This window comes from Acipenser ruthenus, chromosome 20 (assembly GCF_902713425.1).
Source record: "Acipenser ruthenus chromosome 20, fAciRut3.2 maternal haplotype, whole genome shotgun sequence".
NCBI lineage: Eukaryota > Metazoa > Chordata > Actinopteri > Acipenseriformes > Acipenseridae > Acipenser > Acipenser ruthenus.
The window spans coordinates 31538726-31554620 of record NC_081208.1 but is presented as its reverse complement, the minus strand read 5'-3'; the positions used below and the strand labels follow the sequence as shown (position 1 = coordinate 31554620).

The window sequence follows — 15895 nt, the reverse complement described above, 5'->3', positions numbered from 1 at the left end:
CTGTTTACTTCCCTGCACTGTGTCAATTCTGAACTTCAATTCAATGTAATTTTATTAAATCTTGACATATTCATCAATATTCCCATTACTTCCCTCAATTGTAAAAGTACTATACGATTCAGTCAGTCCTACAATCTTTAGTCTAAAGTTTTATTTTCCATAGATTTCGTTCACATTCTATAATCCTAACTAAAGCAAACTCGGTGAAGCACTAGAGCACAAGTACATTTTCTGCACCCCTTATGTCATTGATGAAGCCGGCATATAAAGGTGCTATTAGTAAAATTAATTTATATTAGCTGGACAAAGTAAGAAGGACTTGTTTTGCTTTTTCTGTACTCAAAATAATAATGTAATCATGGCTACGGGCTGATACAGAGACAAGAACAGACAATAACTGGTTCTTCTTATATAGACAATGAAATCTTCTCCCTTCCAAGAAAAACGTGGAATGAGTCCGCTGTATTGATTGGAAGGATTGCAAGTGTAAATGTTGAACACAATTAGCAGATGGACATAGACAATACATTACCATACCAGAACAATACACTGCAGAGGGGCAAACATGCCCACACAAATGATACGACAAAAGGAACGTATAATAATAATAATAATAATAATAATAATAATAATAATAATAATGAAAAGGATTCTTTATGTTTATTTTACCCTTCTGGCATGTCCAGGTAACCTATCCCCTTCATCTGTGTTTTAAAGGTTTTATTTTCTTTGCAAACCTCAACTCTGAGATTGCTTTCTATTGCAACCTACTTATCCTATTAATGTAAGCTATTACTGAGCTCACATGTTTCTATGACAACAAAACTGATAAAGTGTACCAGGAGACCACAATGATAGATTACATGTGCATGCTGTGTCACATCCAATTAACTCAAATTGACTGTGCACCACATTACGCTGCCACTTGGAGGAAGATCAATAAATATGGACAAGATCCAAGCAGGTCCCCCTTTTTCTTTATTTCCTTCCAAGAGTACAGAGACGAGACAGATCATGCTACTATGATGAGTGTTGCACTGCTGAGGAGGCAGGTGCTGCATGGACACCATTCAAACTGGACCTATTCAATCCAAACTCCTCTAACTCTCCATTCATGCATAGCAAAACACCATCTGGTCCTATTTTGCCTCCAGCAATCACAGCTGACCAAAAAACGACGATAACAGCTGTTGTGAAACAAAAGCCAAACAAAAGGGGGGCAGGGAGAGGTGAGGCGGTGGTGAAAAATACTACGTGAAGTGGATGATGGAAACAGCAGCCTTTCAGATGCTTAAAAACCTATTCAGTGGTCGGGAGACTCTGGTTAAACCTGAGATATCCATCTGTCTGGAAAATACTTGAAACCTCAATGGGTCAGGTGATAATAGAGGGCTGGAAATGAAGCTGCATACTGTCATCTCTTTTGTGCTAAGAGATGAAAATGAATGACCCGGTGGCAAATCAAATGAAAACAACTTACGCTCTTTCAGTGCGTGTCAGCCAAGGTTAATAGAAAGGGAACAGTTTTTAACCCCCGCATGATGATACAGCTTTCACAAACCCAGGGAATGAGAATTAAAAATAAGATTTGTTTAAGTACTTTACCCACGCACTGCCACACCCACAGAAAAGAAATATAGAAGACAGGATCGGGTCCATTCCAACATCCTGCACTACGGATCCATATTCAGAGCCGGCTTGCATCTCAGTAACGTGCTACAGTTTGAGACACTTTCAATCTTTACATCTCACTAGTCCCCCGCAGATTCTTAATATGAGAAAGTTGCTAAGTACTGTGCGTTTAACAAAGCACAAGGTAACTTTTTTTTTTTTTATCTGCTATTGATTATTTTCATGTGCTATTTATCTCAGACACAATCTACAATAATGCAATGCATTAACATTGCATGCAGAACTGCATTTAAACTATCCATGCATTGGTATATGTATTTTCAAACTGGGTGTGGAGAACAAAGGCTGCAACATTTGCTGTCCAGGGGATAGTATTTTAAATCATGGTTCCTCTCAAGAGCAAACAGCAATGGGTGTTGTGTCAGTATGAAAAGTACGTAGTAAAACACTACAAACAGTATTGCACTGGAGTGTGTAACCCATGTCCAGTAATGGAGCACAGTTTTCCAGTGTTCTTTAGTCCAGTCCTGGATGTCGGCACACAGTCCAACAGAGAAGCTTCTGCCAGCTGTACCAGTTCCACTATGTTCAGAGCTTTCTTACAGTCAAGTAGGGGCCAAGGTCAAACCCATAAACCCTCACCACTGCTTAACCAAGCAGAACCACGGCCTCCAGAGGGGAAACACATATCAGACTTCAGACCATTGTAAACGTAGCAACAAAAATGAGTACTTGCCCTTCAAATCCCCAAGACTGACCCATAATCATTGGCCAGTCATCATTCATTCACATTGTGCACTTAACCAGGTCTCACCCAGCAGGCCTGGTAACAGGTTTAAAGCAGTTATTTGCTGGAGTTCCTACTTGAAGACATCAACTGTATATACAATATGTACCCAAAGGGTCACTGAAGAAGAAGATGAGGAGGTCATCTCTGGGGTCGCTAGCAGCATTTCTTTTTGCAAGGAGAAGGATAGACTTGACAGTGGAGGTATTTATTTCAAGGTCTGTTCTGCATTCTTTTCAGGTTGTAGTTTTGTAATAGTACCCCAGGGATTTAGCTCTTTTCTAGGAGAAATGGTGCTTTAAGGACATGTTACAGTTAAAGGCTTTTTGAAATCCCCCCTGTAATTTACTCAACTACAAGCCACTACAACTTTCATTACACTCTGATATCTGACGAAATGTTTGCAGAACACACCGGTATCTGTTTACAACCCAAGTGGGGAAATGATCCGTGAATTCAGAAATATGTTTGCAGAATGTGATGACATCTTTAACTAAGTGATAATTCTACAGAGTAGTTCCCATTCCAATAAACAAAGACCCACACCCAACCAATACTGCTAATGACTGTACCTAATAATGAGATGCACAATCATCTTACAGAACATGGAATAGAACAGGATTAATAGATTGATTACACTTAAACTTCATCTTCAATAGAGAAAAGGTTTATTGTAAACTTAAGAAATGTACAGCTGGTTTTAATTGTGGGCTAATGTTCCGCTTGGAGAACGATTTCCAATGCTTTTTATCCAACCGCAACATCTGCCCCACTTTTTTTCCTAGTGAAAAACAACTCTATTAACCTCCAGTTTTATTTCGTTGTTAGCCAGCATCAACAGTTTGCAGAAAATAAACGTGCACATGTTTGAGACAAAAGCAATGGAAACAGTAGGCTTTACCAAGGATTACGACCACACAGTTTTGAGTAAATGAACTAATTTTTGAAAATGAAATGAAATCTATACTTCATGACTTTTAGCAGGTACATCTTTTATACCTGCTGCCCAATTATACTAGATTTATGAAGACGTCTTTCAGTGAACTTGATATTTCAAACACGTTGAATGTTCATGCAACTTTGATGATGCAACTGGAGGAGTGGTAAACATTTCTAATTACAGATGGGCAGCGCAGCTCTGTTATTGAGACGGCCATCAAAAGCAATTCCCAGGCAGATGCTACTGCTATTCAGGTCAGAGGAGCATGATCCTTTGTTGTACCTGCATTGTATCTGTGCAATGGGAAGGAAATGACACATTACCATAATTACTGCTGTAAAATGGGCACTTTTTCTACTGTGTGTTACACATCAATGCTCATTTTACAAAATGTAAAGTATATCCAAAGAAACACATACCCCTTGTGCGTAATTTATAATTACATTAGATGCAAAAAATGTAGGTACAGTACATTAACTATGTGGACTTAAAGGTTTGTTTCATTATTTAATCATTTAAAAATGATAACTTTGTTAATGCATGCAGTGAATGTACAGTATGAAGAACCCTCCTCTGGATCACATGCTGAAGTGCAGTAAGTGGTAAACACAGTGCAGCTCCATGTAGTTAAAGTACCTGCATTCTGAACTGTATCCATTATTTTTAATGAAAACATAACCACTGCAAGTTTGTTATACACCTATGTAGATAATTGACACTTGTGCATATCAGATTGACTTGTGCATTTCTAATTTACAATAGCATTTATAAAGAACACTATACATTGAGCTAGCTTCCTGTGCAGTGCTAAACATTCAGACAAAAGAGAATGAATGTTTACAGCTTCTCAGACTTGATATTGATCTAGAAAAAGAATCTGGAGGACTGCTTTTTATTTTATTTTATTAAATTATGAGTACTCGACTTCCTCTGAACCAATTGCACCTTGTTTTAGTAAAATCAATGCTTTATAAAACCCTACTCCTAAGAATACAAACCCTTGCTGTTAAATATTTGTGCACAGTGAACACAATGCTAAAGGGTTACGGAATAACAAGGGCACCATGCATTATTAATATCCTTCAACATAAATCTGTTCAGAATAGTAATTGCCGTTTCCTGGAGCCTCATTACTGTGTGTTTTCTAAGTCTTGTGTTTGGTAGCCATGGACACCTACTTTAACATTCTCTCGTACCTCCTATTAAGATTCAAGTCACGCATAACACTTGCTGTTTTTAATTTTCATTTTATCATAAGCGGTTTAAGATTGTTGCCAGTGCTTATTTGCAGTCTCTTTCTCCAGACCTCTTCACTATAGCTTCTGACAGGACAGATGCTGTAATTAATCATGCAAGACAAATGGGAATAGCAGCCATGGTGTATACCGCTGCTGCTTCTCCATGTGCATTAAACAAAAATACATAGAAATAAAAACACACATTCCTATCGGTACGTCGAAAACACGCCAGGGCAGCGCTTGCTTTTATTTACAACAGTGAGCAACACAAACCTTTTCAACAGACATGGTGGGTTTCCACTGGGGAGTTGTGTCAATGTCCAGCAGCTTTACATGTTTCTTAAGACTGATCACTGTTTGCATTCTCTTCCCACCCCTAAACTCACCTTTTACAGTTTATAGATACACTGAAAATATAGTCATTAGTGTAAGAAAATTAAATGTCATTTTGGAATGGTAAGTATTTCACCAAGCTTTGGACCTTGTTTGGTTTTTAGTTTAGTTTAGTTTTTTTAGTTTTTTTTTTTAAATTATCTGTATGCTTCAATTGATCCAATATATGCACAGTATATACAAGTGTCAGACAAAAATAAATAATTTAAACCTACTACATGTAGTGCACACTTTTGTGCGAAGGCACCGCCCCTCACGTGACTGATAAACGTGTTATGCAAATGTATCCCTGACATATGCAAGCATATAAAATCTGAATCTCCCTTTTGCAATTGAGTTTCAGTCATGACAGGCAATGAGCTGATCTGATCTGACCTGATCTGACAGACAGCAGGCACGCGGCTCGCAGGGGCTTATGTATCCAAGATGGTACAAGTTAATAAAGTCTCCCCACCAGGGATCACAACTTACAATGGGAGCCCTTAAGCTTATCGACAGGGGTATTGCATAGCAGTCTCTGCCATTCCGGGTTTTAATACAAACTTGATAAGCCACAATGTATAGGTAGCAAGCTTAGGTAAGTTTTATTAAAACTCATAGTAAATCCAGGGATGGATCAAACTGCTATGCAATGGGAGTCTTATTTCCATCCCTGATATGCATTGCTTCAAGAGGTGCATGACCTACACCTGGAGGGAGGGCAGTTATGTGATCAAGCCAGCCGTTTCCCAGGTTAAGTGAAATCATTTGTTAATTTTTTTTCTTTTCTAGTAAGAGCTCAAAAACAGTTGGGTTTCACTGAAATGTATTTATTCTATAGCAAGATAAAAAAAGCAAGAATTTCTCTTTCTGTTAAGCAAAATACAAACAACGCAATTGCTGCTATTGTAACTCATAAAAAAAGTATAAAACGGCATAAAACACACTGAGATGTAGCAATCAACAGCCCATGTTACCAATGTTCACATTAAAGCCTCACATGAAAACTTTACACCATGTGTCATGAAAATGTTTTTTTTTTTAAGAATTCTTTACAGTTGGCACTGAATTATCCCATTGTTTATTTAAATTGGAATATACAGGGCATCAAAATGTCTTTCTACAGTTTGTATTTATTTTTTTTATTTAACAAATGACCATCTGGTTTTAAAAAATACACTTATCATGAAACCATCAGCCTAGTGTCTATAGTTTACACATACCGTAAAATATTCACATTTACACAAAATAAAAAAATAAAAAACCAAGAGGGTGTGCCTGGCTGCGATGACATGTATGCATTCTGAATGAGCTTGAGAATACTTTACTTGGAAATGGGCAGCGTCTTACCCATCCCCCCCGGTCACCTACAGTAGATTCACATCACATTTTAAAACACACAGAATGACTTCAATGGCCTCAAAGGTCAGCCTTGTCTGTCCATGGTTCCACCTGGCTGTACAACTGCACATAGTGTTCTTCTTTTGACCTCCTGCAAGGCTATGAACAGACACTGTGCTTCAGTGCAAGAGAAGAATGGAATGAGGACCAATGCAGGGGGAGTTATAACAACATCTATTAAGCAATGCTGGCGTCTAGAATGTTGATATCACCTGTACAACATACTGGCATATAAATAAAAACTCCAGTTTCCATGCATTTTGTTTGATGGTGCGACGCATTTCGTTGGATTAAAACAGTGTACCACCTACACGCTAGTCACAGCTCCTGCTTGTCTTTGATGGCGTGTTCTCTTCTTGAGGCGTGATTGTCCAAACTCATTGTAACAGTCCAGTCCAGTTTAGCAGAATTGTTACCAACACCCTTGTAAATAATGCTTCATCATCAATAAGAATGAGTCTCCCAGTGAACATCACAGCACATCATCTTTGTGGCGTGCCAGAGTTGTTACCCAAACACTGGGGTGAAAACATAACACACCCGCAGTTTCTATAGGCTGCCTATTTTATAGACACAATCTGGTTCCCTATTTGTTCCATTATGCATCCCTGCATACAGTATCTGTCGACAACAGTGGACAGTTCTCTGTAAAACTTACACACTTCTTAAGTGCAACTTAGAAAAGCAACCCGGCTGATGCTTTTATTTTTCTTCTTTCATATATTTATTTATTAAAAAATGTTTTGGCTTAGAAGATACTGACCTGCTGCGATAACACTTGAGACTGGGCCTGCGCTTGTATTTGGGACTGCTGATGCTGCTGCTGCTGCACGGTTGGCTGCGGGCTGCCCAGTGCTGCTGTGTTTATCTGCGTTGAGCCCCCTACTGATTGCGGTGTTCCAGGGGAGTGCTGGGGGGGAGACGGCAGGGATTGCTGATGCTGATGCTGCTGAAGCATTTGCTGCTGATGCATTTGCTGCTGATGCATCTGCATGTGTTGAATCTGCTGTTGCTGCTGGATCTGCTGCTGCTGGATCTGCTGCTGCTGCTGCATGTGGTGCTGGTGTTGCTGGTGCTGCTGCAGCTGTTGCTGGAGGTGATGCTGAAAATGCTGCTGCTGCATCTGCTGCTGAATCTGCTGATGGTGCAACTGCTGCTGCTGCAGCTGCTGGTGTTGCATGTGCTGCTGCATCTGCTGCTGCTGCTGCTGCTGCTGCTGCTGCTGTTGCAGGTGTTGCATCTGGTGCTGCTGGGGGCTCCCCATGGGGGGGCTTATCTGAGAAGCGGCGGTAGGCGTCGCCACCATCGGTGCCCCCATCTGGCTCATCAAGGAGGTGGAGATGCTGGACGGCATGTTGTTGGGAGGCGCGCCGCTAACCGAGGAGATGATCTGGTTGCCCGACAGCCTCATCTGCAGCGGTTTGGGAGCGATGGCCCTGGGAAGGCCCTGCTGAAGTGCTAGGGCCGCGGCCGACACAGCGGCGTGCTGCGACAGGGAGGAGTTCAGGAGGAGAGACGGAGAGAGGTTGGTGGACGCCAGGGTCTGCTGGACGGAGCGGATGGTCTGCGCCTCGGCTGACTCCGCAGCAGCCTGAGGGAAGAAAGGATGAGCCATGTTGAATAGCTTGCCATGGATTTCAGTTTAAGGGCGTTTAAATGCTTTACAATTATCGCTTCTTGGGATGTGCTTTTGGTACATTTTTATAAACGTTTAAATGCTTTGCAGTGTTAGCATTTACATGTTTAAACCATATCTACATACACACACACACAAACTTTATATTACATTCTGATACTGACAGCCCTGGTTAGTATTTTCTAAGCAAATAAACAAATAACATTTTAACATCGCAAAGACTATAGCAAAATCTATAGCAAATGTTGTTATGGATATTTGCTTTTTATTGCCATCAGTAGCTACATCCACCATAATTCTGAATGTTTTCATTTCAAATAGTGAAGCTTTGAACTTGTGTTTTTGTGGTACGACAACTTTGTTTGGCATAATTATTTACATAATTTCTCGTCCGGTTCCTCAAACTGCTTCCAAACGTGGCTTCCTTTGTTTAGAGATGCCATTTTAAATATATAACAAACTCAGAAAAAACGCTGGTCATTAACGTTATTACCTTGCCGTGGAACTGATACCATACCACGCCTACTACAGGCATAAACACACACAGTGCACCAATGAAGCGCCAGATCGACAGAGAATAAAACCCGCCCCAGTGTCAATCTTTCAGTTGCACCAATCAGAAAAGCTACTTGGAGGCAATTGCCAAACCCCTTCCTTTTTATAATATCCGCCCTACCTGTGGCATTAGAGCGGTCTGATACGTGATGGACTGCTGATGACAAATTATTAAAATGAATGCATAAAAAAATATGCGTTTGGTGACATTTGTCACGTGACCGGTTATACGTCTAGCATATTATTAAACGTTTAACCACTTTTTTAAAGTTATACGTTTAAACCTTTAAAATTCCCATCCCTAATTGCGACAGTTAGGCGTCACTGAAGAAAAAAGGCAAATGTATTTCCCTGGACCGATGACAAAACAAATGATACAGATCAAAGTTTTCTTTAATCTATACCAATATTGATATTTAAAAACATAATAAAAAAAAAAACCTCTTTGGATAAAATGTTAATAAACTGTCCAGATTTTATCTCATTTTAAAATGTCAGCCATACAGAAGCACTTACAGCATTCAGACATTTACCAGGCACTGATCCCAACAGGCCCTCTAAAGTTACAGCATGCAAATGAACACTCTAGTGCTGGCTTGCCCACTATTATCTTACCTTTGACACAAGGCTCGCTCTGTAGGCAGCGAGAGCTTTTAGGTATTCTTTTTTGGCAGCTTCAGTTTTACTTTTATAGGCCTGTTAAAAGAGAGAGAGCTAAAGTCAAATACGTGATGAATAAAGGTATTTAAAAACAAAAAAGAGCGCAGGTATGACATTGAATTGAACACATCTTAATCCACTAAGAGCCAGTGATATTTCATTATTAGTTTGTTTATATCAGTTACATTGTAGTTAAAATATACAGTAGCAATCCCAATTTTTGGTTCATTGCCTCATTTGTAATGCAGTTGACATCTGAATTCAGAACAAAACACTCAATTCCATACACATGGAAGCCACTTCACATAGAAGTAGCCAGCAATGACATTTTCCACTTTCATTACTTGTATTACTATTATTTACATAGTTGATTTAAATGAGTACACTGCACATATTAAATCCTAGCATAAACAAAATAATGATAATAATCATTTTTACATAGAAATAACTTTCAAATAGCAGACAGTATAACTTTGGTGCTCTTTTTGAAGGCGCACGTGCTTGCGTTGCGCTCCTCTTGTCGACATACCTGCTTCTGCTCTTCTCCCAGGCTGTCCCACATGGAGGCCACGATCTTGGACACTTCCCCGAAGGTGGCGTTGGGGTTCTGCCCTTTGATAGCAGCCTGCGTGTCCCTGAAGAACAGGGCATATGCAGACACGGGTTTCTGTGGCTCGTTGGGGTCTTTCTTCTTCTTCTTTTTCGGCGTCTTGGGCTTCTTCACGGAATCCGGGGCCGGTCTTTTCTCCCCGATAACCTGGAACACAGATGTAAAAGTAAAGTGAACAATTGTAGTCTTCAGTGGATTTCCTACTGATCCCAGACACTGCCACACCATCTATACTGTAACTCCAGTGTCATTTAGATAACAACAACGTGGTGTTTATAATACTAGCTATGCACCAGTACAATGAAGACACCCAGCTGCTAAAGCGTGCAGTAATCAGCTAGAAATACACACGCTACACTGCCGAGATGACACAGGAAAGCAGAAAAAGGTATCCAGCTGAAAACTGAGGCTGCCTTGCATTGTTCATGAAGCTAGAATTGGTTTGAGATGCAGCTTTTGCATAGGCCAAGGGGAAACATCAGAAGTCCCTGCTGTGTACTTCAAACCTAATCCTGCCTGGAATCCAGGTATATTTAGCATAGTGAGGCCCCACAGTGCCAGTGGCTTATATCCTTGTAGAGTGGTTTAAAACTATTTTCTCTTACAGATTTCTGGTATTAAATCCAGCTTTGTTAGTTTAACCAATCTTTGTTAATATTTTGATCTCTCTCTCTCTCTCTCTCTCGGGGATGGGGGGGATTAGCAATACTAAAGCTGCTATTGCTATAAAAAGTGATGGCTATATTGAAATGCAGAAACCCCGGTATGCCATGTCTTAAACAGTTTAAATCTTACCCGGTTCCCTTCCTCTGCATCCTCCTCGTTGATGGAGCTCGAAGGGGAGGGGGTTGCAGATTTGCTGGCTGGTGGGGAGGGGGAGGTGTGTGGCATGTTTGGGCCCCCCAGATTTAAACCCAGCTGTGCACTCAGCTGAGATTGGTTGATGGTGGTCAGCTGATTCCGTGACATCATCGCTGCTGAAGCACTGTTCATGCCGACAGACCTGATGACCATGGCAGGGCTATGGCGATAGTGGTGGCTGTGGAGGTGGCCAAGGTTCTAGGTGGGAACAATAAAACAGAAACCATTTTCATCCCTGATCATCTGTACGTGCGGCTTCTTTCACAGCAAACACAGCATTTTGTTACAGTTCCTAGCCTAATTTTTTCAGTATGACTGATTTCCCCTTGGCACTGTGCTGCATATTCATCTTGAAAACAGACTGACTTTTGGAGCCTCTTACTAGGTTTACCTGAATAAGTTTATAGAATAGCTTTCAAGACCACAAAGGTATTTTCTTCGGGTGAGATGTGGAAAGTCCAATAAGGATATATCTGATAGCAAAGCACTTCACAGCTATATTCTGCTGTGTACTTTAGTCATTACTTATTGACATTTGAAGCTTAAAATAAATAACATGATGTTACTGTTCAGCTTAGTAAGCTTTGAATAGAGTGGGGGTATTTAGGTCAACCAAAATAGACCCCCTTAGTTACCATTCAACAGAACGCCGCTTGGAAGAAAATAATTACAAAGAATAATGCCTGGGGAGTGCAAACACCCCAGGTGTTCTTTTGAAGGTTAAACTGGTAATGCAAGCTTTGGCTATTTTAACTCGCAATCAGTTTCCTCAATCTTGAATTTCATACGGTACATGTTCCTTTTTCAATCCCATATTCAACAACAGAAATTCTTCTGTGGGACTGAATGCGTTCTGTGGTTTCCAGATGGAGTGTTTGAAATTGTATTCCGAACGGAATGATTTGCAATTAGGAATACTGGAGCAGTGCTCCCTCATTACAGCCTTTTGCGATCTCAAACTATAAAAGAACACTGCATGACAGTTTACGGTCAGCATGGCCAAAGCGTAAATTTATGGCAATTGCCAAACACTGAAATAACGAGCAATGTGCAATGGATCTGTAATTCTAAATGCTGGGTTTAAATGCCGCAAGCGCATATTCCAAATACATACAAAATCCTAACCATGGCTGAATGCATCAAGCAAACCAAAACACACATGATAAAATGCTTATTTAGATCCTGCATTACCTCTATTGCTTACACCCAACAAACTGTGACAAAGCCAGATACCAGCACATCATAATGTAACTAAATACAAATGCAAACTGTGAATGATTATTATTGTCATTAGAATATGCAGAGGGGGACCATGTGAAGTGTGATCTAAATGAAAGGAACAACAATCTGGTCCTCAAGATATCAGATCCACAAATTTGGGGGGGGGGGGGGGGGGGGGGGTGTTAATGCCCCCTCCGTGTGAGATAGAACAGTCTGAAAAGAATGTTAGCAAGTTCAATTTCCATTCAATCAGCAGCCATGCTCTCTGAAATGTTTCATTGCAGGAGAGGAATAAAATAATCTATATGGTAATTATGAGGATGAATCCCCCCCAGTAACTTTCACCAGCATGAAAGGTCAGTCTTATTAAAGATAGTTTATCAGTCCCTTGCACATACTCCTGTCCTGTCATTTTAAATGGGAACAGTATTTTATTTTCCCATTTACAGCTACCTGCAGAATTAAGTACTTAAGCCAAATAAGAAAAATGAAATTTTGAATGCTGGCAAAGGCTATAATAGCATGAAGATAAATCGCTTTTTTTTTTTTTTTTGCAGCTTCATTCCCCTCTCTCTCTCTCCCCCTCTCTCTCTCCTTCTCTCTCCCTCTTGCCTCTAGGGCTGCAGGGTTTTTTTCCATTTCTCCTGGTACACTGTGGGTATTTAAAACTTGTTCAACATGATTTCATTTCATTTCAGGCACTGACTGAGAAAACTAAATTACAGAATCAATCATACAGAAGGTCAGAGTGAGACTTCATTACAAGTATTGCATGCTTGCATGAATATCATTCATTTCTGACTGACCCAATATGTCACAATAGCTGTCTAGTAAAAAAAAAAGAAAATCCACTTTCTGAAATTGATGTACTACTGATGTCAGTGCTACTCAGCCAACACGGCAGATTACAGAGCGGAGCAAGAAAGAAAACCATTCGCAACACTAGTCATATTTTCAAAAGAAATGCCACCTTTTGTGGTCGGGAATAATTTTTCAACATTATCCAAACAGGCAACAGAGAAAGAGCGTCGAGTTTGAATGCAAAGTTTTGTTTTTTTTAACCAAACGTATTACAGATGACGCTCAGCGTTGTTTTGGAGTAACCCTAATCTTGTTCCATTGTTACCGTATTGCACAGCAGGTGATCACCGGTGTTAATAAATAAAGGGTTCTTTTCACAGTTCCACTGCATGACAACAAGTACTGTGCTGGACATGCTTTGTGCATTGCAATCTATTAGACCCTGCTGCAGTTTATTAAATTTCAAAAATCCTGCATGCAAACTGTATGCAATTGCTAGTGGTTTTAAACAAATCTGCCAGGCTGTGCATTTTTTGTGTGTAAATAATTAAGTGTGCAGATATAATGCAGATATTTCTTTATGCCTTGAACCTTTGCATAGAAGAATGCTATTATATTTAAGCCTTTCAAAGGTACTGCAGCTAGACAAGGCTGCCCTGGGGAGACATACAGGGGCACCAACATCACCTATTTATAACCAAGCCCCAAGCAATGCACTGCAATCTGCAGGTGAGTGTGCTACTATACTGTAGGCTCTGAGAGTATCAGTACATTCACTTTACTGTATTACAATTATTTCAAACACCTCCCTCAAAAAATATATTTAAAAAACAATCCCATACTACAACGACTACTACTAATATTATTGTCTAGTAAAACAAGCACTATGTGCTAATTGTGATAGCCCAGCTGAACACAAATCTGGGGATAACATTGAAAGTCAGATGCTTAGACTAACACATTAAATAAATAATGACTTCACGGTTTGCAAGGGATAAAGATTTCTGGTGTAATGCAGCATTTATTAATGTAGCAGGAGAGCATCCCATACTCAATTTGCAAGACAAACACAGCCCATTAGAAAACAAGGATTGGTACATCTGAGTAATCAGCCTAAAAAGCTTATAGTTTGCTGATTGAAGTGATAAGCAGCTCTCTCTCTCAAATGAATCCTGATTCATAATTTCAAAATGTGAGACACATAATCACAATAGCTGCTGCATGAAGAGCACACTGCTTTAGGGATGCAATTTAAACAGACATGGAAAATGATGGCTTTATTTTTTTTTTTTTTTTGTGAATTTACAGCTCACCACATCAATGCCCTGTTCAAAATTCAAAAAAGAAGTTGAACTGAATGCAAATATTTACCCACATGCAACTTATAATAAAGTATTATAGAACTAGTATAAAAACCTGTTTTAATGTTCTATTAAGCTGTATGAACACAGCACTATAGTTGTTTAAGGGTTTCATTTCTCCCAGATACCGAAAGCTTAACTGACCATGAAATGGAATTCTTTAGTCGAAAGCCTTCTGAGGCAATATTATGCATTGCAAATATTTTTTAAATGTGCCCTTAGTTTTGTACCAGCAGTGTGGTGCAAAATCAATATAAATGTTAGACAGCAGCACAAATTAGAATGGAAATATCGGCTTGTGTGCAGCAGCAACAATATTCATTTATTGGGTTCTTTTCTGATTGCAGTTTTAAGGATGTTTTGCTAACTAATCAAAAGCACAATATTGTCATACTTCTTAAATGTACATCCATGTGGTGTTTGGATGTCTATTGATTGAATTATATTTGCCATGTATTGTAGCCATTTGCCACTATTGTATATTCAGCTTGTCCAGCAGAACTGAGCGTCTGGCATTTAATGCAAGAAAAGTTTATAATCTGAAGATCATAAAACAATTACTTTTAAGGCATTGTTCCCAGGCCCAAGCGATCATTTCACTTTAACAACAAATTCCTTCCTAAAACATGAATGAATCTCAGATTCAAGTCCATTGCCACCTCCACGGTCTAGCACAGCATGGTAATCAATGTAAAAACTGTGCAGCAACAATATTAAACATGCAGAGAAAATTACAATGCGACACCAGATTGTTTGTTTGTCACTTTCTTCTTTAACATTGTGTGGGCTTTGTAAATAATTATCAAGCAGAATGTCTGTAACTAGAGTACACTGCCACCTTCTAGTGCAGCTGCAAGTCAACCTGGGTGACTAGGCTGTTTTTCTTCTGTATGCACCTGCTCCATCACTACAGTGCATCTGCCTACTGCCAGCTGAGCATAAGAAAGAAACAAAGAAAAGAGCAAGAAAGAAAAGGAAAGAAAGAAAAAGAAAAAAGGGAAAAGGAAAGAAATGGAAAGACAGAAAAAAGAAAAGAAAGACAACAATATTCCTTGTGACAGTAGATTTAAAGTGCTGAAAATGTGTTGCATTTCTCTTGCATATTTTATGTTTTTTTATGCCTTTTCTCCACAGGAGGCCACAAAGGACTTGTACAGAGCTGGTATCTGATCTCACTTTTTTTGCTGCTGCTGCATATGAGAAATCAAACAGGCCACCTACCCCTGGCAGTCCATTGTTCAGGAGAACCCGTTCCTGCTCCAGGAGGTTGCGAGATATTGTAATAGAAGGCAGCTCGAGGCTCTGAGGGGGGAACTGGGGTGTGAACTCGTTTCCATGCGTGGCCAGAGGGCCGGGCATGCCTGGGAAGTGGGACGCCCCATCAGCCATGCTGAGCCCGTGCTCCGTCTCCGGAGGTGGGGTGATGGGGGGGATCTCAAACTCCTCATCACCCAGGCTAGGGGTATGGAACGTCTGCTAAAAAACAACCAGCAACAAGATACAGTCAGCCTTCATCCGGGGACATTACTGAACATTCAACACATAAAACACATGGCTTTAAAACAAGAGGACAGCAGGAAATCCATAGCAAGAACCGTCCAATTGTAACATTCGATCGGAAGCCTAGTTAAATGCATTGTCAAACCAAAAATGTTTGTGTTAACAGTGCATCTGTTAGGTTTGGCCAAGGCAGTTCCCAATACAATGCATGTATGTGAGTAACGTGCTGTAAATCACTTGATAGGTGTGTTTACTCTAGAAACATAATGAGTGAATACCACTGTTGTTTTGTAACACTAGCTTTAGCATCTTTATTAACT

General features: G+C 40.0%; 1 protein-coding gene across 2 annotated transcripts in view; it reads right to left on the bottom strand.

Moving 5' to 3' along the window:
• Nucleotides 1–6027: 6027 nt before the first annotated feature.
• The window catches only part of LOC117425482 (TOX high mobility group box family member 3-like), a 38937-nt gene continuing 29069 nt past the window's right edge, over nt 6028–15895 (bottom strand). Inside the window, exons 3-7 of one of the 2 annotated variants that reach the window (XM_034042442.3) lie at nt 15297–15551; nt 10627–10890; nt 9751–9978; nt 9177–9257; nt 6028–7961 (exon numbers count right to left, since the gene is read on the bottom strand). In XM_034042442.3, coding sequence (XP_033898333.3) covers nt 7119–7961; nt 9177–9257; nt 9751–9978; nt 10627–10890; nt 15297–15551 — 1671 coding nt within the window. In that variant the 3' untranslated portion in view covers nt 6028–7118. The remainder of the gene's footprint in view (nt 7962–9176; nt 9258–9750; nt 9979–10626; nt 10891–15296; nt 15552–15895) is intronic. The other variant, XM_058993955.1, reaches the window with a different exon arrangement.